This window comes from Peromyscus maniculatus, chromosome 8 (assembly GCF_049852395.1).
Source record: "Peromyscus maniculatus bairdii isolate BWxNUB_F1_BW_parent chromosome 8, HU_Pman_BW_mat_3.1, whole genome shotgun sequence".
Lineage (NCBI taxonomy): Eukaryota > Metazoa > Chordata > Mammalia > Rodentia > Cricetidae > Peromyscus > Peromyscus maniculatus.
The window spans coordinates 20120808-20143527 of record NC_134859.1 but is presented as its reverse complement, the minus strand read 5'-3'; the positions used below and the strand labels follow the sequence as shown (position 1 = coordinate 20143527).

Below are 22720 nucleotides of genomic sequence, written 5' to 3'. Positions count from 1 at the left end.
TAAACTACTTCAATGTTCAAAACTTGGACTCTAAACAAAGAAATCACCCTTAAACCCCATGACTTACTATTTTCAAAAAACTAAATAGACAACTTGACTTACCTGGATGCCACAGCCCAGCCTGGCAGACCAAATCTTTCATAATCTCCTCCATATATATCTCGGACCAGCCTATCAGCTTGGGTGCTGTCACCTTTGGATGCCATTTCAAGAGCCTCTTCAAAACTTTCACAGCCAGTCAATAAGCTGCATAAACCAAGAAATGTACCTCCTCCAAGGCTAGATAAAATAAAGTAAGACAATCTTGTTAAATTGCATTTACATGTTATTTTCTTTCCCAAAGTAAAAAGACACATTTATTTATTGAATAAACAAAGGGAAAACATGGTAACTGCTAAATATCAACATAATAAAAGACAAGAAAAACTACAAATAAAATCAAATCTGTCATCTCAAAGGCTAAGTCTGCTGGGGTCAAAAACCCCACCTGGAATCTAATAGTTTATACTTTGTAATTGCTAAAAATATACTGCTGTGTGCTCACTAAAACAAACATTAAGCTGGCGGTGGCGGTGCACTCCTTTAATCCCAGGACTAGGGAGGCAGAGCAAGGTGGATCTGTGAGTTTGAGGCCAGCCTGCTCTACAGAGTGAGATTCAGGACAGGTTCCGAAACTAAACAAAGAAACCCTGTCTCGAAAAACAAAACAAACAAAAAACCACCAAATAAATAAAGGAACACTAATAATAGGTTGGTGAGATAATGCATGCCAAAATTGTCAGCACTAGAGAAGCTGAGACAAGCAAGACCCTGAGTTCTGGGTCAGTCTGTCCAACACAAAAAGACTCAAAAAGGATGTCTATGTCCTAAAAATACCACACAAAGAGGGAAATCTGTGCTTTAAATTCCCAAGAAATGACTTCATGAAAGGCTTATTTAGTTGCCCAATTAGGTTGAAATCAATTCAGTTACGATATATGAACATCTAACTTGAACCAGACCAATACTTAGAGGAAGAAAGGAAGGAAGGATATCCAGCTGATCATCACATTAACGACAAATTTATTCGTACTATTCCCATATGATTTTGGATATGTCCATGAAATGTAATTGTGTGACTCTAGTCTTTAAATGTAAATTCTTTGGTAGAATCACCTAAATTTTTTTTTTTTTTTTTTTTGGTTTTTCAAGACAGGGTTTCTCTGTGTAGCTTTGCACCTTTCCTGGAACTCACTTTGGAGACCAGGCTGGCCTTGAACTCAGAGATCCGCCTGTCTCTGCTTCCAAGTGCTGGGATTAAAGGCATGCGCCGCCGCCGCCGCCACCACCACCACCTGGCTTTTTTTTTTTTCTTTCTATTTTTTGTAGTTAATCAAAACAAGAATGTTTTGTATAGTCTTTGGTTAATGACAGTACAAAAGTGGGCTTCTAGAGTACCAATCACTATTAGAGTACTAATGCATTTAAATATTTCAACAGGAGTATTGCTTTAAAATTACCCCCCCATAAACCTACCTAAATTATTTCAAAATTTTTGCTCCCATAGTTGAACAGGCATTGCTACCTATTCTTAAACGTTGATGAAATATGTAAGAGAATTAAGTCTTGTAAAAACAATTCACATTCATATTTCAGGTTATTAAAAAGTTATGGTCTACTTGAGAATATTAATTTATTCTATAAGGAGTTATCATTAAATTCATCCTAAAAATTAACTACAGCGTTAGAGAGGTGGCTCAAAGGTTAACTGCTCTTGTAGAGGACCTGGATTCAGTTCCCACCATCACCAACTGGCAGCTCACAACTACCTGTACTCAGTTTTCAGGGATCTAACACCTTTTGGCCTCTATGGACACCTGCACTTATGTGTCCATACATATATATGAAAATAAATTCAAAATAATTAACTACTCTGTCTGATACTGTAGTTTAAATGCAAATCTATAAAGTACTGGGCAAGTTTTATGCTTAAATATAAAAACAGAAAAAAAATGCTGTAGAAATTAAACAAAATATAAACAGATACTATAGTTCTGAAGTCAACAGAATGCTGACTGCCACTGCTAGCAACTGTTAAACTAGGAAAAAACAGTGGAATTATTCTACACAAAAATTAATTCATCATTATGGAAATTCTGATGCCAACTGATGATGACCATTAAAAAATACTTAGGGACTTGTTTTAAGTCATTACACAAACATCTTACAAAAGAGATCTGCAACATTTTAATTTACACATCTATATTCTTTTTAAAGACATTACTTTTATGTGTTTGAGTGTTTTGTTTGCATGTATGTAGCACCATGTGTGTGGCTAGTGCCAGCAACGGCTACAACCTCTAGAACTGGACTTAAAGATGGCTGTGAGCTGCCCTGTGGGTGTTGAACTGAATGTGGGTCTTCTGCAATAAATAGCAAGGGCTCCTAACTACTGAGCCATCTCTCCAGCCCCCTATATATTTTTGCAGTTGCACAAATATGTATTATTTTTCTGGTAGAATTAGCGAACTAGCAACGTACTGATGCAACTGGGGACCCAATTCAGTGCAGCATACTTGCCTAGCAACAGTATGAGGCCTATGTTTGATCTCTATCACCAAAAATAAACAGACAGAAAGATAAAAAAAAACAAAATACACGCTAGAACTTTTGTTGAACAAATAGTGTAATCAGACCAAAAAAATTACTACCTTGTCCCAGTCACTCTTTTATAGTTGTCTTTGGAATGAACTGCTAAAATACTGACTCCTGAGCCAATATTCACTACCAGCAGTGGATAAGGATCATCCAGGTTAAAAGGCATCTTTTGGCATCGTTCAGGTTCTGAGGCATTAGCAAAATAATAGCATTCTGCTTGCCCATTGAAACTGACAGAATCTATATACAGCAAGCCCTTTACAAGGCAGTCAAGTTCATCCAGTTTGTGCAGGTGGAGGTTTCCAATCTAGAAGAAAAAAGCAAAAAATCAGAATTTTTAAAAGGTCAAACAAATATACTTGGGTTAATTATTGTATTAGTTTTCATAGATTTTATAAAACTTCAGTATTATTTAAGGCACTGCAGGTTTTGTTTTGTTTGTTTAGGGTCAAAATCTATCAAGGATTTCACTTAATCCACCAGTTCTCAGTGAAGGAAGGCAGCATTTCCTCTGGGTACTTTAGATTTCAGTGGATGAAGAAGAGGCAGGGGTCAAAGTAACATTTAGGGGACAGAAGAGCACTGACTGCTCTTCTAGACACTAGAGTTCAATTCCAGTACCCACATGGCAACTCCAGTTCCAGGAACTCTAGTACTTTCTTCTGACCATCTTAGTCACTAGACATGCACATAAGTGTACGGACTTACATGCAGGCAAAATACCCATGTACAAAAAATAAAAACATCCACCTCAAAATTAAAAGAAGAAAAAGAAATTTAGTGGACAGGGTGGCTATGGCATGGCAGACATTTGTTGTGCACAGGACAGATATTCAAATTTTAAAAAAATCATCCCACCTGAGTTATTTTTGACTATTCTGACACACATTAATTCTACCTATCAATGACCACAAACATAAAGTATTGCTCACATAGTTTTAATGTATATGTTAATTTGCTAGGCCAACATTCCAAAATACTGAATTACATATGATAAAACTCCAAATATAGAAACACAGTATCCCTTCAAAAGTTCTCTTGCCATATGCATTATAACCTCAAGGACAAGAGGTACATACTAACATAACTGATTTCAGGAGATGGCTAACATGAATACAAAAACAAACAAAACAAAAATGCCAAGCGAGTTTGAGGACAACCTGGCCTACATAAAGAAACCCTGTCTCCAAAAACCAAAAACAAGAAACTCCCACCAACAACAAAAGGAAAACAAATGTAAAACAGTAAAAGTAAGGCAGATCTCACCAGGGTCTCCTCTTACCACATTCCATCAACACACTGAAATCTGGGCAATGTGGACAGCACATAAAGTTGTTAAAAATGCTCCAAGTCAAAGTCTAGTCACGCACATATACCTCAGGGAAAATGAAATTAAGGAGCACCCTAGATCAGCAGTTCTCAACCTGTGGGTCCCAATCCTTTGGGGGGGGGGGTGTTGAAGGATCCTTTTACAGGGATTATATCAGATAGCCAGTGTATCAGATATTTACATTATTATTCATAACAGTAGCAAAATTAGTTATGAAGTAGCAATGAAATAATTTTATGGTTGGGGGTCACCACAGCATGAGGAACCATATTAAAGGGTTGCAGCTTTAGGAAGGTTGAGAATCACTGCCTTAGAAGCCCAGCCTTGTATTTAAAATTGAATATTCTCATTAATTTTTGGTTTTCAAGTAAGACACCTACTGTGCGAAAATCTTTCTCAAACTTGTAAGCACCGCCTCCTGTAGCACTCAGCACCGTTTGTAAGGTTGAGAAGTTTTTATCTCTTCCCATTTGGATAAAAGTAGGCAGGTCCTGGGTTGGAAATCTGATAAAGTGCAAGTTCCCTCTTCGTCCAAAAAGCGTTAAGTCCTTCAGTTCAAGGTGTACATCCCGAATGCCAGTTGATCCATATGCTACGTTAGAAGTCAAATATTTCCGAATGCTTTTTAAGCTCTCAACTTCCTCTTGTTCTTCCTCTGCTGTGATATCGATAGGTTCAAAATATGAGAGCTTTACCAGAGTTCCCCCAATGTCCATGCCAAACCATGGGAAAGCTGTGAATTAAAAAAACAAAAAAACAAGTGGATCAAAGACCTAAACATAAATCCAGTTACACTAAACTTAATAGAAAAGAAGATAGGAAGCACTCTTGAACGCATTGGCACTGGAGACCATTTCCTAAATAAAACACCGACAGCACAGACCCTGAGCACAACCATTAATAAATGGGACCTCTCAAAACTGAGAAGCTTTTGCAGGGCAAAAGACACAGTCAATAAGACAAAAAGACAGCCAACAGATTGGGAAAAGATCTTCACCAACCCCACATCTGACAGAGGATTGATCTCCACAATATATAAAGAACTCAAGAAACTAGACATCAAAGCACTGAACAGTCCAATTAAAAAATGGGCTAAAGAGCTAAACAGAGAATTCACAAAACAAGAACTACAAATGGCTGAAAGACATTTAAAGAAATGCTCAACATCCTTAATCATCAGAGAAATGCAAATCAAAATGACTCTGAGATACCACCTTACACCTGTCAGAATGGCTAAGATCAAAAACACCAATGACAACCAATGTTGGAGAGGATGTGGAGCAAAGGGAACACCCCTCCACTGTTGGTGGGAATGTAAACTTGTACAACCACTATGGAAATCAGTATGGCGGTTTCTCAGAAAATTAGGAATCAAACTACCTCAAGACCCAGCCATCCCACTCTTGGGCATATACCCAAAGAATGCTGATACATACCATAAAGATACATGCTCAGCTATGTTCATAGCAGCACTATTTGTAATAGCCAGAACCTGGAAACAACCTAGATGCCCATCAACGGAAGAATGGATGAAAAAAATGTGGTACATATACACAATGGAGTACTACTCAGCAGAGGAAAAACAATGAAAGCATGAAATTTGCAGGCAAATGGATGGAACTAGAAAATATCATCCTGAGTGAGGTAACCCAAACCCAGAAAGACAGTTATGGTATGTACTCACTCATTGGTGGATTCTAGATATAAAATGAACAATCAGACCACAACCCATAGAACCATAGAGGCTATATATATATAGCATGGAGGTCCGTAGGACGACTGTGGCATATAATAAATTTCAGTTTTACTCAATTATTGAAAAAAAAATAGCCAAATGAATGGAAACACATGAACTATGAACCAAAGACTGAGGGGCTCCCAGCTGGATCAGGCCCTCTGAATAGGTGAGACAGTTGATTGGCTTGATCAGTTTGGGAGGCATTTAGGCAGTGGGACCAAGTCCTGTGCTCATTCCATGAGTTGGCTGTTTGAAACCAGGAACTTATGCAGGGACACTTGGCTCAGTCTGGGAGGAAGGGACTGGACCTCCCTGGACTGAGTCTACCAAGTCGATCACAGTCCTCGGGGGAGGACTTGTCCTGGAGGAGATGGGAATGGAGGGTGGGCTGGGGGTAAGGGGAGGGCGTGGGAGGGGGGAGAATAGGGGAACCCATGGCTGATATGTAGAACTGAATGGTATTGTAAAATAAAAAATATATATCACAAAAATAATAATAATAAAAAAAAACATGTTAATTGTGGGAAGAAACTGGAATGGTTAATTAGCCACAAACTTCATTTAATCTGAATCTTGTACTTAGTTAATATCAAATGGCTAAGACTTATGTAACTCATCTTTTCCTTCTGTTGTATTTGTACTCTCCCTCCACCTTCCCCTCCCCCCCCTTTTTTTTGGTTTTTCGAGACAGGGTTTCTCTGTGTAGCTTTGCACCTTTCCTGGAACTCACTCTGTAGCCCAGGCTGGCCTCAAACTCAGAGATCCATCTGCCTCTGCCTCCTGAGTGCTGGGATTAAAGGCATGCACCACCACCACTTGGCTAAAAAATATATAATGATCTGTAGAGATGGCTCAACACTTTTTTTTTGGAGCTGAGGACCAAACCCAGGGTCTTGAGCACTACCACTGAGCTAAATGCCCACCCCACCCCCCCCTTTTTGAGACAAGATTTCAATGTAGCCTTGGCTGTCCGGGAACTGGCTTTGTAGACTAGGCTAGCCTCAAACTCAGAGAGATCCACCTGCCTCTGCCTCCCGAGTGCTGGGATTAAAGGTGTTCACCACCATTGCTGCCCAGCTATTTGTATACTTTCTAAAAAATTAGATGATATTTAGACACTGCCCAAGACCTTTTAATTCTTTATCTGACAGGCAAACCTATTCACTCATTAAATGCTTATGTGACTTATGTGACAAGAATTTAAACTCATCAGTAGCACTAGGATTTAAAAATTATTTGTTTTTTAAAGTTTTATTTATTTTATGTGTACGATGAGTGTTTGCCTTTGTGTGTGTGCCTGGTACTCAAGGTTAGAATAGGATAGATATCTGGTGCAGATAGATGGTTGGGAGCTGCCACGTGGGTGCTGGGAATTGAAATCAGGCCCTCTGCAGTCCTTCTATGAAGATTTTAATATAATAAAACTATAGGCTAAGGAGAAGGCTCAGTGGCCAATTAACTCCCCAAACGAATGTAAAAGACAGACACAGGACACAGCAACACATCTAGTTAGCACCTGTAAGCCAAGTGCCAAAGGGAAATAGGAAGAGTACACGTCTCAAACAAAACAAGGTAGAGGGCAAAAGGACTAACATTGGACTACCATGTGTGCTTGCCTACACTCATACAACACACGTGCACACACAAAAAGACACACAAGTGGGTTAGGGCTACACAGAGAAACCTTATCTCAAAACAAAACAAAAACAAAACAAAAAAACCAACCCCCCCCAAATACAAACACCACCAAAAAAAAAAAAAAAAAAAAAACTGGCCTATAATCACATCAGGTAACCAATGGAAAAACTATCTCCTTAAATTGAAACTCTGGGTGACTAGGGAGACGGCTCAGTGATTAAAAGCACTTGTTACTTTTCCAGAGGATCTGAGTTCCGCTGTATCATGCAGCAGTTCCATGGGATCCCACACTCTGCCTTATGGACACAGGGACTGATACAGTTTTTAAAATGAAATGAAATCCTTCTTTGCTCATTCAGCATGTTAAGTTTCTTTGGTCCATATGATTAACCACACTGATCTGCCTATATAAAAAAACAAGTGCATTTAGGCTAGGAGTAATATTTAGGTTTAGGACCTCAGCTAACTGGACTATGTGGCTCTGGGGAGAAAATCTGATACTCCTTTGAATGTGGAGAATGCTTAAAAAAAAAATTAGCCTAGCCAAAGGCAGAGCCCTAATATAGTTAGGGAAATATGAGAAAGGCTTCAGCTGAGAAAATACAGAGTCAAGCACAAAAGCCCTTGCATGCCAGGGAAAGAAACTGAGTCTTGAATCTACAGATAATTTCTATAGACAATATAGGTAGGCACCATTTCTTTTCTCCATAGGAAAGTATATAGTTTGGCTGAACATCAGAAAGCTTTCTAAGTTTACAATGCACTTAGAAGCAGGGTGGTGGGTGGCAGAAGGTGGATTTGAGTTCAAGGCCAGTCTAGTCTACAGAACAAGTTCTAGGACAGCCAGGGCTACACAAAGAAACCTTATCTCAAAAACAAACAAAAACAAAAACAGACAAAACAAACAAACAAAAAAACAAAAAGAGGCACTTAAAAACTAAAGGTGCCTGGCAAGTTGAAAATCAAAATTATCTAGACATTATTTGAAAACTACAGGGGGCTAGTGAGATGGCTCAGCCGTTAGGAGCACTGGCTGCTCTTCCATGAGGGCCCAGATTCAATTCCCAGCGCCCACATGGCAGTTCACAACTGTCTATAACTCCTGTTCCAGGGGATTTAACATAACACTCTCACACAGATATACATGCAGGGAAAACACCAATATACATAAAATAAAAATAATTTTTTTTTAAAAAAGAAAGAAACCTACAGATTTCTGGGCCCTCACTCCAAGGTGTTAGGACTAGAGTTCAGTTCTCAGCACCCATTCCAGGTGGCTCACAAGTGCCAATAACTCCAGCTCCAGGGAATCCGACACCTGCTTCTGGCCTGTGGGCACCATTTATTTATATGGCACATGTAGGCTCCCATATGCAGCTCAGTTGGCAGAGTGCTGCCGAAAGCACTGGCCAGTACTGCACACCTGTAATCTCAGCACTCTCTAGGTAGAGGCAAAAGGATCAGGCTTGTCATCCTTGACAACACACCATGAGTTCAAAGTGAGCCTGAGTTACTTGAGACCAAAGTAAGAGTGAGTCAGTCAATCTCTCTCGCTCTCTGCATGTAATTTTGAAAAGAGAAAGAAGTAATTCTCTATTTTCTTCTGTAGAAACAGTTCATGACCAAGTATGGTGGTGTACACCTTTAATCCTAGCACTTCAAAGGCAGAGGCCAGCCTGGTCTATATAGAGTTCCAGGTAGGCGGGGGTACATATGTAGACAGTTTCAAAAAAGAAAAGGGGTAAGAAAAAGAATCAGGAAACTGGGGCAGGAGAGATGGCTCAGAGGTTAATAGCACTGGCTGTTCTTCCAGGTCCTGAGTTCAATTCCCAGCAACCACATGGTTCAAAACCATCAGTAATGAGATCTGGTGCCCTCTTCTGGCCTGCAGGCACACATGCAGACAGAACACTGTATACAACATAAATAAATAAATCTTAAAAGAATCAGGAAACTGAACTTTTTAGTATTGGAAAAGTGAGTAACAAGAAGGCCACATCAAATGAATGACACTTGAGACAAATGGCTGGCCATTTATAAAACATACCTCTAGGTAAAAAGAATGTGGTTATCACCAAGAGCTGCTTACAGTTCATAAAATCTAGAATTTCTTTGAGAAATTCATTCATGGTCTATATAGCCTTGCTTAAGGGGAGGGGGGAGTGTCACGTATAAAGTTACAGGTCATTTTCTTGACCAATCCCCACTAATGCTTCCAAAGCAATATACTGACAGGAGACATATCAAGTGTATGAACAAATTCTTTTGCATTTCATGGTTTGTTTTTTGGCCTTTTTTTGGAGGTTGGATCTTATACTGTAGCTCAGACTGGCCTGGAACTCACTACTATAGGCCCAGTTGGCTTTTAACTTGCAGCAATCCTGATTGAACAGAGCGTTGGGATTACAGGTGTGAGCACAGATCTAGCTATATGTACTAGGTTAAAAAATGGGAGTAGAGGACACTGATCATGGGAATCTATATTTTCCTCAGAATTGCTTTAACTCTTTTAAAAACTATGTTATTATGACACATTTTTAGTGAGGACTGATAAAAAGAATTTTCTAGTATTAACCTAACCAAAAGAAGTTCTCCTATTTGAATCATGCTTGATTCTAGATTTCAAGGTTTGGAAGAACAGAAATCATCTTATCAAAATTCAAAATCAGCCCAGTGGTGGTGGCGCTTTAATCCCAGCACTTGGGAGGCAGATGCCAGCCTAGTCTACAAATCAAGTTCCAAGACAGCTAGGACTGTTACACAGAGAAACTCTGTCTTGAAAAATTAAAATAACCAGGCAGTGGTGACGCACGCCTTTAACCCTAGCACTCAGAGGCAGAGGCAGGCGGATCTCTGTGAGTTCAAGGCCAGACTGGGCTAGAGTGAGAGTTCCAGGAAAGGTGCAAAGCTACGTAGAGAAACCCTGTCTCAAACAACCAAAAATCAAGTTCCACTAAAAGCCAGTATTTGCATATTCTCTCCCAATCTCCTTTTGTTTTGGTAATTCAAGCAAATCCAGGACCCTGGTGCATACTAGGCACTCTACCTTTGAGCTACTTTCCCAAACCTTTGCAGACTTTTCAGGTTCATGTCAAACATAGGTGTCAAAACACACATACAAATGTCAGAGTACAAACTGCAAGCTCAAATCAGCCAGAATCCTGTTCACAGACTTACAAATACCAGAATATTGACATTCTTGAAAAAGAACTTCCAATTAGCATTTAACACTTCTTATTCTTAAAATCATTTCAGTAGAAGCTTGGTGTCTAAGCAATTATATTTGAAACGTACTGGTGTGTATACTGGAGAATAAGAAACCACCAACTTTTCTAAAGCTGTAACTGAGTAGTAAGATTTTGTTTGTTTGTTTTATTCTAAGTTATGAATAGCCAATTCCAAAATGCATATTCTGGCTAAGTGGTAAAGACACAGGTACTGGAGGTAACCAAAAATCTCTTCGTAGAATAGTTGATACATGGTTGGTCCTACCTCTGTACCTTACCATCAGCCCTGTTTATTTGAACTCTGAAGTAAAAGAAAAGTTTTAACTATCATTAAAATAATAATAATAAAAAAAAAAGCCAGGCGGTGGTGGTACACGCTTTTAATCCCAGTACTTGGGAGGCAGAGCCAGGCGATCTTTGTGAGTTCGAGGCCAGCCTGGTCTACATAGCGAGATACAGGACAGGAAAGGCGCAAAGCTACACAGAGAAACCCTGTCTCAAAAAACCAATAAATAAATAAAATTAAAAATAAAAAACAGGGCTTTTGAGAGGTGGTTAAGGACATGAACAGCTCTTGGGAGTTTGTTTCCCAGCACCCAGGTCTAGCAGCTTAGAATAGCCAATAATTCCAGCTCCAGGGGAAGAGTAAGTTCTCCCTCCACCACGTTGGTCCCAAGGACACAGCTCTGGTTGTGGGCCACTAAGCTGTCCTGCCAGCCCGCTCAATACCCAACTTTGCAGAGATCTTTTCAACTCAGCAGTGTTCTGAAATTCATTTCCGTAAGCCAAGAAATAACCACTAACTATTCAGGGGCTGGAGAGATAACTCATCTGTTAACAGCAGGTATTGCTTTTCCAAAGGACTGGAGTTTGATTACCAGCACCCACTTCAGGTGGCTCAGAACTGTCTTAACCTTAGCTCGAGCTGATCTGACACCTCTGGCCCCACGGATGCCAGCACTCCAATACACAAACCCACACACATATACATAATTAAATCACATTCAAAAGGCATGAAGGAGGCAACAAGAACACAGAAGACAAACTTTCAATTATGAGCCACTCTTGAATCATTTAGCAATTGATCTAATTATTAACTGTTGAATTCTCTAGTATATTAAAATGGGTAACATATACATTAATAAATTCCAGATGTGTTTGGAGTTCATGAGTAAAAGAATTTTTCTTTTTTTTCCCAGAGTAGGAATTTTTTATCAACTGGTTTCAACAAGAAAACAAGCAAATACTTAGAAACATGAACAGTCTGTTATGTAGAACTGAATAGTATTGTAAAATAAAATAAATAAAAGAAAAAAAAAAAAAAAGAAACATGAACAGTGTTTCTACTAACAGCGGCCAGGGGAGGGAGATAAAAGGGAAGTCTGCGGGTTTACCCCTTTTGTCAAAGCAGAAGCAGGACCCCAAAGAAAGGGCCATCTTCCCTCCATTCAGCTGGGAGACCAGAGTTTACAGACAGCAGCTAAGGGCAGGTTGGAGGCAGTCAAAGGCTAGGCCAGAGAGAAGGTGGACAGGAGTCCAGGATCCAAGCCTTCTCAGTAGACATCACCACGGGAAGCGTCATGGGCTATCTATCATTCTGTAGATAGGACATCACCACGGCAGAAATTGAGAGCATGAAGCTACTCATCATCTGCCTAAGCAGACACTAATGTCCTCCGAACTCCAGGAATTGGCAAAGCTGATAAAGGAACAGTAGACGACAACCCAAACACACCACTTCAGCTTAAGCATGAGGCCGCACATGCTCAAGATCATGCCGAAGATTCATATAGTCAGGAGTCGGGTTGCACTCGATGGAGGCTTATACCTCAGCACTTTGTTGGGTCGGACATATTGTTGGTGGACACAACGAACCCAAGACCACACCATACCTCTTTCACTGCTTGAATGAAAGAATTTCACTTGGGTCTGGAGAAGTATCTCAGTGGTTAAGAACAGGACTGCTCTCCCAGAGGACCCAGGTTCAATCCCTAACACCCACGTGGCAGCTCACAACTGTCTAACTCCAGCTCCAGGAATCAAGCACCCTCAGACATACATGTAGGCAAAACATCACTGCACATGAAATTAAAATAAATAAGAAAATACTCATCTTCATACCTTCAGTATTAATAGTCCCTGGGAAAGGTTTGAGTATTTTTTTGTTTTCTTTAGTAAATTCCTAATTTCTAATGGGAGTTACATTAGCAACTATTACCTCCTAATGTATTTTACTATTTACTGGAAGTGACAATTCTTAATATTTAATAAATTTACAAATAAATTACATATAGAAGCACATGATACATAAATGCTGCTCAAAAAAAAATTTAAAGTACCTTACTACTTGGTTGGCACTGACTCAAAACCTGTATCACATTAAATTTATTTATCACCTTTTACCATCACCTAACTAATCCAGTTACATGGCACACATATAAGCAAAACAAACTGAAAAACCTGAAGCTTAAGAAATCATGTGGGCCTGTTGTGGTGACACACACCTTTAAACCAAGCACTTTGGGGAGGCAAAGGCAGGCAGATCTCTTCAAGTTCCAGGCCAGCGTAGAATGTGGAGAAACCCTGTCTCAGAAATAGAATTTAAAAAAAAAAATGGGGAAGGTGAGGTGGGCATTGAATATGAGCAACTTACAGTGCATACATGTATACAATTCTCAAAAAAAACCAAAACAAAAAAAAAAAAAAAAAAAAAAAAACGAAAATTTTAAAATTGCATTAAAAAAAGAGGTCAAGTCCCCCAAGGGAGAGAGAACAGTCTGACTCATTTACTTTTCTTCTCTCTTGGAGATGAATTAACACATAATTCAACTAAGGATGAAAGCGATTCTTTTTCTGTTTGTTTTGTTTTTAAAAAGACAAGGTTTCAGCCAGGTGGTGGTGGAGCACACCTTTAATCCCAGCACTCGGGATGGATCTGAGTTCGAGGCCAGCCTAGTCTACAGAGTGAGTTGCAGGAAAAGGTGCAAAGCTACACAGAGAAACCCTGTCTCGAAAGAAAAAAAAAAAAAAAAAGGTTTCTTTTGTGTAGCCCTGGCTGTCCTGGAACTAGTACTCAAACTCAGAGATCTGCCTGATTCTGCCTCCTGAGTGCTGGGATTAAAGGCGTGAGTCACCACCGCCCAGCAACACCTGGAAAAAGAGTTCACTGAAGGAAGCTGTCAAGTGTTCCCATCACTGCATTAAGATGCCCTAGTTTGTGTGAGTTACAAGAGCTGGGATGACAAATGTGCTTTACCATGCAGGCCTAGGGTGCATTAGTTTAATCGAGGAAATGTAAATGAAACCATCACTGCTTCAATGACTTCCTTTTCGTTTTTTTTGGTGTTTTGAGACTGGGTCTCATCACATAACTCGGCTGACCTGGAACTCGTTATGTAAAGCAGGCTGGCCTCAGAACTGTGAGGGAGAGCTCACCTCTGGAGCGTTGGGATTAAAGGTGTACACCACCACACCCTGGTTGACAGACTTCTTGAACTAGCACTCACACACACACAAATCATTGTTAATGCATTTCATGGGCAGATAATCTAAAATTTAAAAACAAAAGACCCAAACTTGTGTTCCTCAAGTATTTAGACTATGCCCTGTAGGTGGAATAGAAACATTGCACTTTGAGCAGACTGCAGGGAGGGTACTAAAAGTTACTGAGGCGAAGTTCAATTCCCTCATCTTTAAACAACAAAAATTCACATCTAAGTTAACAGTTTCTAGACTGCTTTGGAAGCTGCTTCTGTGAGGTTTCTAGGAACCCTTAATGGGATCAGGCAACCACTTCACAGTTGATCTCTTGCAGCAGTTGGGAAGATAGCATGGAACACTAAAAACTGTAACGCCTCAAGTTAAGACAGGAGCACTGATCCCCACATCCCTAGTTCTCGGTAGAGAGTGAAAGAGCAACATTCACGAAGACCGAACCAACAAAAATAAACCAACTGCAGAAATAAAAGGCTTTTAAAAGGAAGATTATGAAACCCGAGGTGTTCTCGGACTGCAGGGTTAGAACCTTTGCAGCATATGCATGCACCATTACAGAAAAAGCTCTCAAGGTATTTACCATAGTTCGAAGTGGGTGGCTGAAATACTTTTTTTTTTTTAAACTTTCCTGTTTATCTGCTTTCTAAAACAAACACAAACCAGCTGATTTTCTAAACTGCCAAGGCAATTTAACTACGGGCAGATGACACCCCGAGGCGTTGAAAAGGTCCAACTGCAACAGTGACAACTCCCAGGAACCCACCTGGACTTCAAGGACACAAGCAGGAAATCCAGAAATCAGAAGAAAATATGGAGAGGTACCAACCAAGCCCTAGCTGACAGCCATGACCACCTCCTTTCGCCCTGACTTGGAGAGGGGACCGGCAGCTGGAATACCGTGTGGGGGAGCCCGAGTGAAAAAGCCTCCCGTGTACCTCCCAGATCTGCAGGAGCAAACGGAGAGGAGCAGAGGGCCGGCTGGGGGGCGGCAGAAGCTCGCCCGGCATGCACGGGGGTAGGGAAGTCCGCCGCCAGCAAGCCCGGGGCTGCAGCGATCCCTCTCTTCCCTCCCTGGCGGGAGCCCGGAGAACAACCCCGAGCCTAAAGCAGGCCGCTCCGCCCGGGGCTCCGAGGCCCCCCTTCCCAACCCGCGGGTCCCGGCTCCCATCTTACAGGGTTTTTTGGCATCCTTGATCTTCATGGCGTCGGCCTAAGGCGCGAGGAGGGTAGCCTTGGGTGTAGAGCTCAGCGAAGAGCAGCGAAGAATACTCCGGAGCTGGCTGGGCCGCGCGGCGAGGCCCGGCCGGTTCCTCCCCTCAGGCCGGGCGGGGCGGGCCTAGGGCGGGGCGGCGGTGCCGGAGGCGACGGGCGGCCCACGGGGCGGCCCCGCAACCCCGCAAGGGGCGGCCGGGACCCAGCGAGCTGGGGAAGGCCGCGGGCCTCTCCGCTCCGTGGCCCCCCGCAGCCGCTCCAAACAAAAGGCCCCGGTCCCCCGAGCCGCCGCCGCCGCCACAGCCGCCGCCGCCGCCGCACTGAGCACTAGCCCGCCCAGGCCCGGCGCCCACGTGACCCGAGCCCCCTCGCCTCCGCTCTCCGCGAGGCTGCTAGGAGTTGTAGTTCTCCGCGGCGTGAGGCGCTACTCTCCTGCGGCCGAGGCGAAGGCGGACTACACAGCCCAGGATGCCTCGCGACCCCCTTTTCTAGGCCCCCTCCGCTTCCGGAGATGGCCTCAGAGTGGTCCCAGCGGGAAGGGGGCGGGGCTTGAGTCACGCCAGCAAGGAGGCCGCCAATGGTGGCGGCTGTGGGCGGCCCCGGGCAATTCCCGGGCTCTGATCTCCCCAGAAAGAAGAGAGGGGCTGTGAACTCGATAGGCCCCGTCATGGCTGTCACACTCAGTCTCAGCTTTCCCCCCTGATAGTTATTGTGCCCACAATTCAAGGGTCCGAACCACTGAGTGCGTTGGTTTGATGACCCAAAGTCATTCAAGGCAGGAACCCCCTGAAGGAACACTTTGAACAACAATCTGGGGTTGGCGTGATGTCGCTAATGATGGTCACATTAACTACATGAGTATTATTTACTGCAATCCAGCGGCCTTCTGAGCCAAGTGCAATTTTTTTTCTTTTTAATTTTCTTTTTCTTTTTATTTATTTATTTTTTGGAGACAGGGTTTCCCTGTGTAGTTTTGGTACCTGTCCTGGAGCTTGCTCTCTAGACCAGGCTGGCCTCGAACTCACAGAGATCCGCCTGTGGGATTAAAGGCGTGTGCCACCACCGCCCGGCCACGTGCAATTTTATATATTGTGAAGATACAGCAGGAACCGGGCCGTCAAAACACTCGAAAGTTGCAGGGCGGTGGTGGCGCACGCCTTTAATCCCAGCTCTCAGGGAGGCAGAGGCAGGTAGAACTCTGTGAGCTCCAGGCCAGCCTGATCTACAGAGCAGATTCCAGGACAGCCAGGGCAACACAGAGAAGCCCTGTCTCGGGGGAAAAAAAATTAAAAGAAATAAAACAAAACTTGAAAGCACATGCTTTTTGCCAGTTCCTCACAGAATCTCTCTAGCCTGCTCCTCATTAACAAAGAGGAAAGTGACTTTCAGAGAAGAGAGTTAGACCAGTTCTTAGAACAAACCCAGGGCACCCTCTGTGCCTCTTGTGGTTTGAGATCGTCCATCAGAAAGGGAAGAGATGGTATCGAGGACCTGGGCTCTCCTCCACTTTTATCTCTTAGATGGTGAAGAATTCAGTGATTGACAAGACAGGGTTTGGTTTGAGAGCAGGCACTGAAATGGTTGGAGATGTACTTCAGGTGCTTTCGGGGAGTTGGCCCTGGAAGATAGCATTCCGAGAAGCCTTTTAAACGGCGAGCTTTACTGTCCTGTCTCTGCAGACTGCTATGGTCTGGGTATGGCTGCTCTAAGCCACAACTTGCATTAAGCCTTCATTTCCCAACGCAGTAGTGTGAGAAGGTGGGGTCTTCGGGAAGTGATTGAGTAATGGTGGCACCAACCCCGAGGAATGGATTAATGCCTTTCTCCAGAAACTGCATTACATCTCACGGGACTGGGTGAGATCTCATGGGAGTGACTTGGGTTTGGCAGATCTGGTTTAATGACTGAGAACTGGTGGATATAAAACAAAGTTAGCCCTAGTGTTCTGGCTTCTCCCACATTCACTTGTCATCCTCCCGTGGATTTCACATACCATGAGATCAGAGCATCCCTGCCTCCAAAGCTGTACGCTAACCCCCTACCCCTACCCCCGCTAACCCCCGACACATACACACACACACAACATACCAGATCTCAAGTATGTTGATATAAGCAACACAAGGCAGATTGAAACAGTTGATAAAGCAAGTGTCAAGAGTAACTGGAGGCACCAAAGCCTCCTGAGTGGGGCTTAAATTTAGCAGGGTCTCTTGGGCAGCCTAACGACAGTCATCAGTGGAGCTAAAGACCCATCCACCAAAGTGAATTTCTCTTTGCAAAGGGGCTGTCCTGTTTCTTAGAACCCCCACTCCTGAGGGCAGTTCCAGTGCCCTGATTTCCCCTAGTTGTGAGAAGTACTAAACAACATTAAAGGCCCAGGATTTCAAGTTTGAGTTCATATAGAGAGGTTTTTCAAGACAGGGCTTCTCTGTGTAGCCCTGACTATCCTGGAACTCATTCTGTAGACCAGTATGGCCTCAAACTCAGAAATTCTCCTACCTCTGCCTCCCAGGGATTAAAGGTGTGTACCACCACTGCCCCTCAGGTTAATTTGTTTTTAATAAAGGATACTTGTTTTCTGCCTTTGTTCATACCCAAGGACTATTTTTTGAAACAAATTTGTGTGGTAACCAGTTTTGATGGGAATAACCCCTGACAAGAAAATCTATTGTGTTCCCTTAGCCCTGGATATTCCTGATTTAAAAAAGCTTTACTTGAGCCTGGCTGTGGTGGCACACGCCTTTAATCCTAGCACTCAGGAGGCAGAGGCAGGCAGATCTCTGTGAGTTCAAGGCCAGGCTTGTCTACAAATCGAGTTCCAAGACAGTCAGTAAAAGGCTTTGCTTGCTGTATATGGTGATGCATCCCTTTAATCCCAGCACTTGGGAGGCAGAGGCAGGCAGATCTCTGAGAAGGCCAGCCTGGGCTACAGAGTGAGTTCCAGGACAGCCAGGGCTACACAGAGAAACCTGTGTCAAAAAACAAACAACAATAAAAAGGTTTTGCTTTATATGTAACAGTAAGACAAGACAATGCTGGGAGTCTTTCTTCTTTTGCTATTATAGTATTTATTTATTTTGTTGGTGTTTTACTTACTTGTATGTTTGTGTGAGGGTGTCGGATCCCCTGGAACTGGAGTTACAGACAGTGGTGAGCTGCCTTGTAGGTGCTGGGAATTGAACCCGGGTCCTCTGGAAGAGTAGCCAGTGCTCTTAATCACTGAGCCATCAGCCCCCAGTTGTTTTTTTTTTTGTTTGTTTTTCATGATAGGGTTTCTCTGTTTATCCCTGGCTATCCTGGAACTAGCTCTGTAGACCAGGCTGGTCTCAAATTTACAGAGACCTGCCTGCCTCAGCCTCCCTAGTGCTGGGATTAAAGGTGTGTGCCACCAATGTCCAGCAACACTGGGAGTCTTTAGCTGAAAGACACACCTAGATTGTGATAGCCAGGATGCTTAGATGTGGTAATTAGTTTGTAGGATGGAGGCTTACAGACCTGTTGCTGAAACCTCTTTCTCAGAGTTAAGTGTAAGTCCATCTCATTCAGAAACCAGAAAGAAATGGGACCCTCGATGAACACATAGATTCTGTTGTCCCAAATTAAAAAAAAAAAATTTTTGAAAGTTAAATGATTAAGAACTTCAAGAGGACCAGAGGGATGACTCAGTGGGCAGGTCTGATGGCCCAGCTTTAATCCTGAGGCCCACAAGATAGAAGGAGAGAAGTAACTCCACAGGTTGTCTGTCCCACCGTGACACAAACCTGTCCCCCAACAAACACCCACACAAAATAAATAAGTAAATACGTGTGAGTTTCTTGTTTGTTTGTGTTTTTAAAGAAACTTCATGAGTCATGTCACTTGGGGAAAGACACCAATGCTAGTTTTTCTAGTCACTTATGTCTTTGGAGAAAGAAAAAAAGGACTATAAAGTTCAGGATCCAAAGAGTTGTAAAGGTCTGCTCAGGCTCTGTAATAAGTCAGGAGATAAAATTAAGCCACCACCATTCCTTAGCCTAGTGTGAATTCAGGACAGGCACATTCCAAAGAAACGACTGCCAATTAGATTTTACTCAGACACTCCTCTTGGTAGGATATATTTTCTGATGTTTGCTCATCCTTCCCAGAATAGATAAAAAGTCTTTCATATCCTGACCAGAGGAACTCAAGAAGTCATTCTCTAGAATAAAATGTCTTCACAGCCTCAGAAACCCATTAGAGGACCAGGCGCTGTGGTCCACGCCTTTAATCCCAGCACTCTAAAGACAGAGACTGGTGGATTTGTGCGAGTCTGGCCATCTTAGGCCACACTGTGAAACCTTGTTTCAAACAAAAACTAAAGAAAGACAGAAACAATGAAACATCTGCAAACCCTGTGATCTCCTTTAGGTTTCTTAGCAACCCTTTCAGGATAATAGCTTCAGGTGGTGGGAAGAGGGATGGACAGGAGGAGCATGTCTGATGTTAGCCTCCAGCCTAACCCAGGTTTAAGGACAGATCTTGTCTCACAGGAAGAAGGAAGAGAACCCATGACATCTGTGGCCATCTACCACACAAGCACCCATGCAAAGAAGCCCTAACTCGAATTCAAATCTTGTTCTCACCACTAGGTAATTGTCTGGGTCCAAAGGAAAATCCAATTCCCCAAACTCCAAAAGGCAGTCCAAATATCCAGAAATGAGCTCAACCTGGACCCTAGGAGGCTAGCTGGAGGTTAGATAAAAGCCAGCATTCCTCAGGAACGTGTGAGGCCAGTTCTGTCTACCGTAGGAGTCATTTCTCTTACCTGGGGCAATGGGACGTATGACTCTCTGATAACATATACCTGTGGCGCCCATCAGCATGTCAAGGTCCATGCTGGCCCCCAGGCTCCCTCAGTACCTACTTACAAGTACTTGGTACAGTTTCAGTGTCCCCCAAGGCCAATCACCTGATCCTTCTTTCTCTCCAACTAGTCACCCTTCTCATAACCCAGCTTTTCTCCCTACTCCATCTGCTCCTGCTAGTCTTACTCTGCTTTCTCTAGTCTGTCTCCTGCTGTTCCCCTCTCTCTTGGAGGGCCCTGGCCTTGTCCAGTCTACTGGGCATATTCAATCTACTTCTTTCTCTCTCTACTCTGCACTCTTTCTGTTTGCTTCTGGCTGTTCTCTCTCTCTCTCTCTCTCTCTCTCTCTCTCTCTCTCTCTCTCTCTCTCTCTCTCTCGTCTACAATAAAAACGTCCCCTCCCATGGAGTGGTCATGGCCTGGGTTTCTACAGGAATACGTGTGGGCAGATTACTTTATCTGTGATTCTCATTGAGAAGAACCGTGCTCAAGGAGCCCATATTTCCTGGGGTTAAGATGGGGTTAAAGGAGAAAATACAAAGTGAAGTACGGGACGCCTTGCCCGTCCTGTAGGTAGTGATCAGTAAGGAGCGCTGGAGCTGCTGTTTCTCTTGCTGCACTTATTGTAATGATAAGGAGGAAAGCTTACGGCTCCAGACCAAAGATTCTCAACCTTTGGGTCAAATATTCTGGGTTTTGGATATTTACAGTATGATTGATTCATGACAGTAACAAAATTACAGTTATGAAGTAGCAATGAAAATAATTTTATGGTTGGGGATCACCACAACATGAGGAACTTGTATTTTTGTTTTTGTTTTTCTGAAAACCGCTGATTCAGACTGTTTGTCCAAAGCATCTGTTTGAGGGAACCCCACTCCAAAAGATGCCTTTTAATAATTTTCACCTGAGATTCTACATTTGATTTTTAGACTGTTTGCTGGGCGGTGGTGGTGCACGCCTTTAATCTCGACACTTCAGAGGCAGAGCCAGGTGGATCTCTGTGAGTTCAAGGCCAGCCTAGTCTAGAGAGCGAGATCCAGGACAGGCACCAAAACAACACAGAGAAACCCTGTCTCGAAAACCCTCCCCCCCCCAAAAAAAAAGACCATTTTTATTTACATTTTTTATAGAAACATTTTTCTTTTCTAACAGACTGAAGACCAGCCTTTCTGGAGGGAACGGCCTTCCTACTACCTGATTAGCCCTGGGGGATTAGGACAGTTTGTGATTTCTCAGAGATTGCCTATGTTGTGGTTATCACCCTCAGAGTGGAAGATAACCACCCATCAAAGGAATTCTCAATCAATTTTTATTACTTAAGCTGGGAAACAACAACAACAATTTCCCAAGCCTCTGGGTTTGTGAAACTGGCAACTCAGAACCTTGAATGGTAGACAGAACCATTTCTTCCTCCTTTATATTCTCTTGGTACCCCAGCCCCCAACACAACACTAGATGGACTGTGCCACTTCACGGAATGGGAGTCAATATCTCTGATCTGGCATTCATCAAAGAGCATCACCATCTAAGAGGATTCACCAGTCGGTTCTCTGACTCATAGCTCTCCACCAACACGTGTCTTCGGGTTGTGACCTGCTGCCTCTCTTTGATAGTATCAGCCTGGAAGGGGAAAGTGAGGACACACATGCCTTGTGACTGGACAGCCATGGGTCATGAGGAAAGAAAGCTAGGAACAAAAAGCCAATGGAACCTGGGTAACTTTGGGACAGAAGTAGTGCCAGCTCCTGTGATCAGGCATAGTGGACTGTGGCTCCCTCAACTTCATAGTTAAAAGTTTGAACCTAAGCACTGTGTAAAATACTAATCCTCTGTTCAAATGTGGGACCACCAGATAGGCTCTGCTATGTGCCGCAGAAGTACTGATCTTTGAATATTGAGAATTCTAGTCTTAGATTAGTCATGGAATTGCTGCAAGATGCCTGGAAAGTCCTTTCTCTTCTTGGACTTAAAATTATCCATGTACATCATGAGGGGTTAAGATTTATTTATTTCTTTTTTTTTTTTATTTACGTGCATTCGTGTTTTGCCTGCATGTATAACTGTATAAGGGTGTTGGGTAACCTGGAACTGGAGTCACAGACAGTTGAGTTGCCATGTGGGTACTGGGAATTAAACCCAGGTCCTCTGGAAGAACAGCCAGTGCTCTTAACTGATGAACTATCTCTCCAGTCCCTCTTTCTTTCTTTTTTTGAGACAGGGTTTCAAAGTTTTCTGTATAGAGCTGGCTGTCCTGGACTCACTATGTAGACCAGGCTAGCCTTCAACTAAGAGAACTGCCTGCCTCTGTCTCCTCAGTGCTGGGATTAATGTTGTGCACCACCACATCCCAGCTGCATTTCTGCTTTTTCAGAAATAGTGTGATATGTCCTCAGTCAGGTTTCTTTTAAGATTTCACTAGTGCTCCTAGGAATGTCAGCAGCCACGTCCATAAAGTCACCGACATGGCTGCCTAACACGACCTGAACAAGGACAGCAATAGACATGCCAAAGTGGATCGAAAAGCTCACAAGGCCTCAACCATGCACAAAGAACAGCCGGCAACTAAGGAATGCTGAGAGCAGGAGAAATCGTCTTCTTCCCAGGACAAGCACACCAAT

At 42.9% G+C, this 22720-nt stretch overlaps 1 protein-coding gene and 1 pseudogene across 1 annotated transcript in view; both read right to left on the bottom strand.

The window, feature by feature from the left end:
* Pank3 (pantothenate kinase 3) overlaps nucleotides 1-15412 on the bottom strand; it is a 29177-nt gene extending 13765 nt beyond the window's left edge. Inside the window, exons 1-4 of the mRNA XM_076578165.1 lie at nucleotides 15239-15412; nucleotides 4348-4700; nucleotides 2691-2944; nucleotides 103-279 (exon numbers count right to left, since the gene is read on the bottom strand). Coding sequence (XP_076434280.1) covers nucleotides 103-279; nucleotides 2691-2944; nucleotides 4348-4700; nucleotides 15239-15266 — 812 coding nt within the window. The 5' untranslated portion in view covers nucleotides 15267-15412. The remainder of the gene's footprint in view (nucleotides 1-102; nucleotides 280-2690; nucleotides 2945-4347; nucleotides 4701-15238) is intronic.
* On the bottom strand, nucleotides 11931-15072 carry LOC143274506 (PAT complex subunit Asterix pseudogene; annotated as a pseudogene).
* Nucleotides 15413-22720: the final 7308 nt, after the last annotated feature.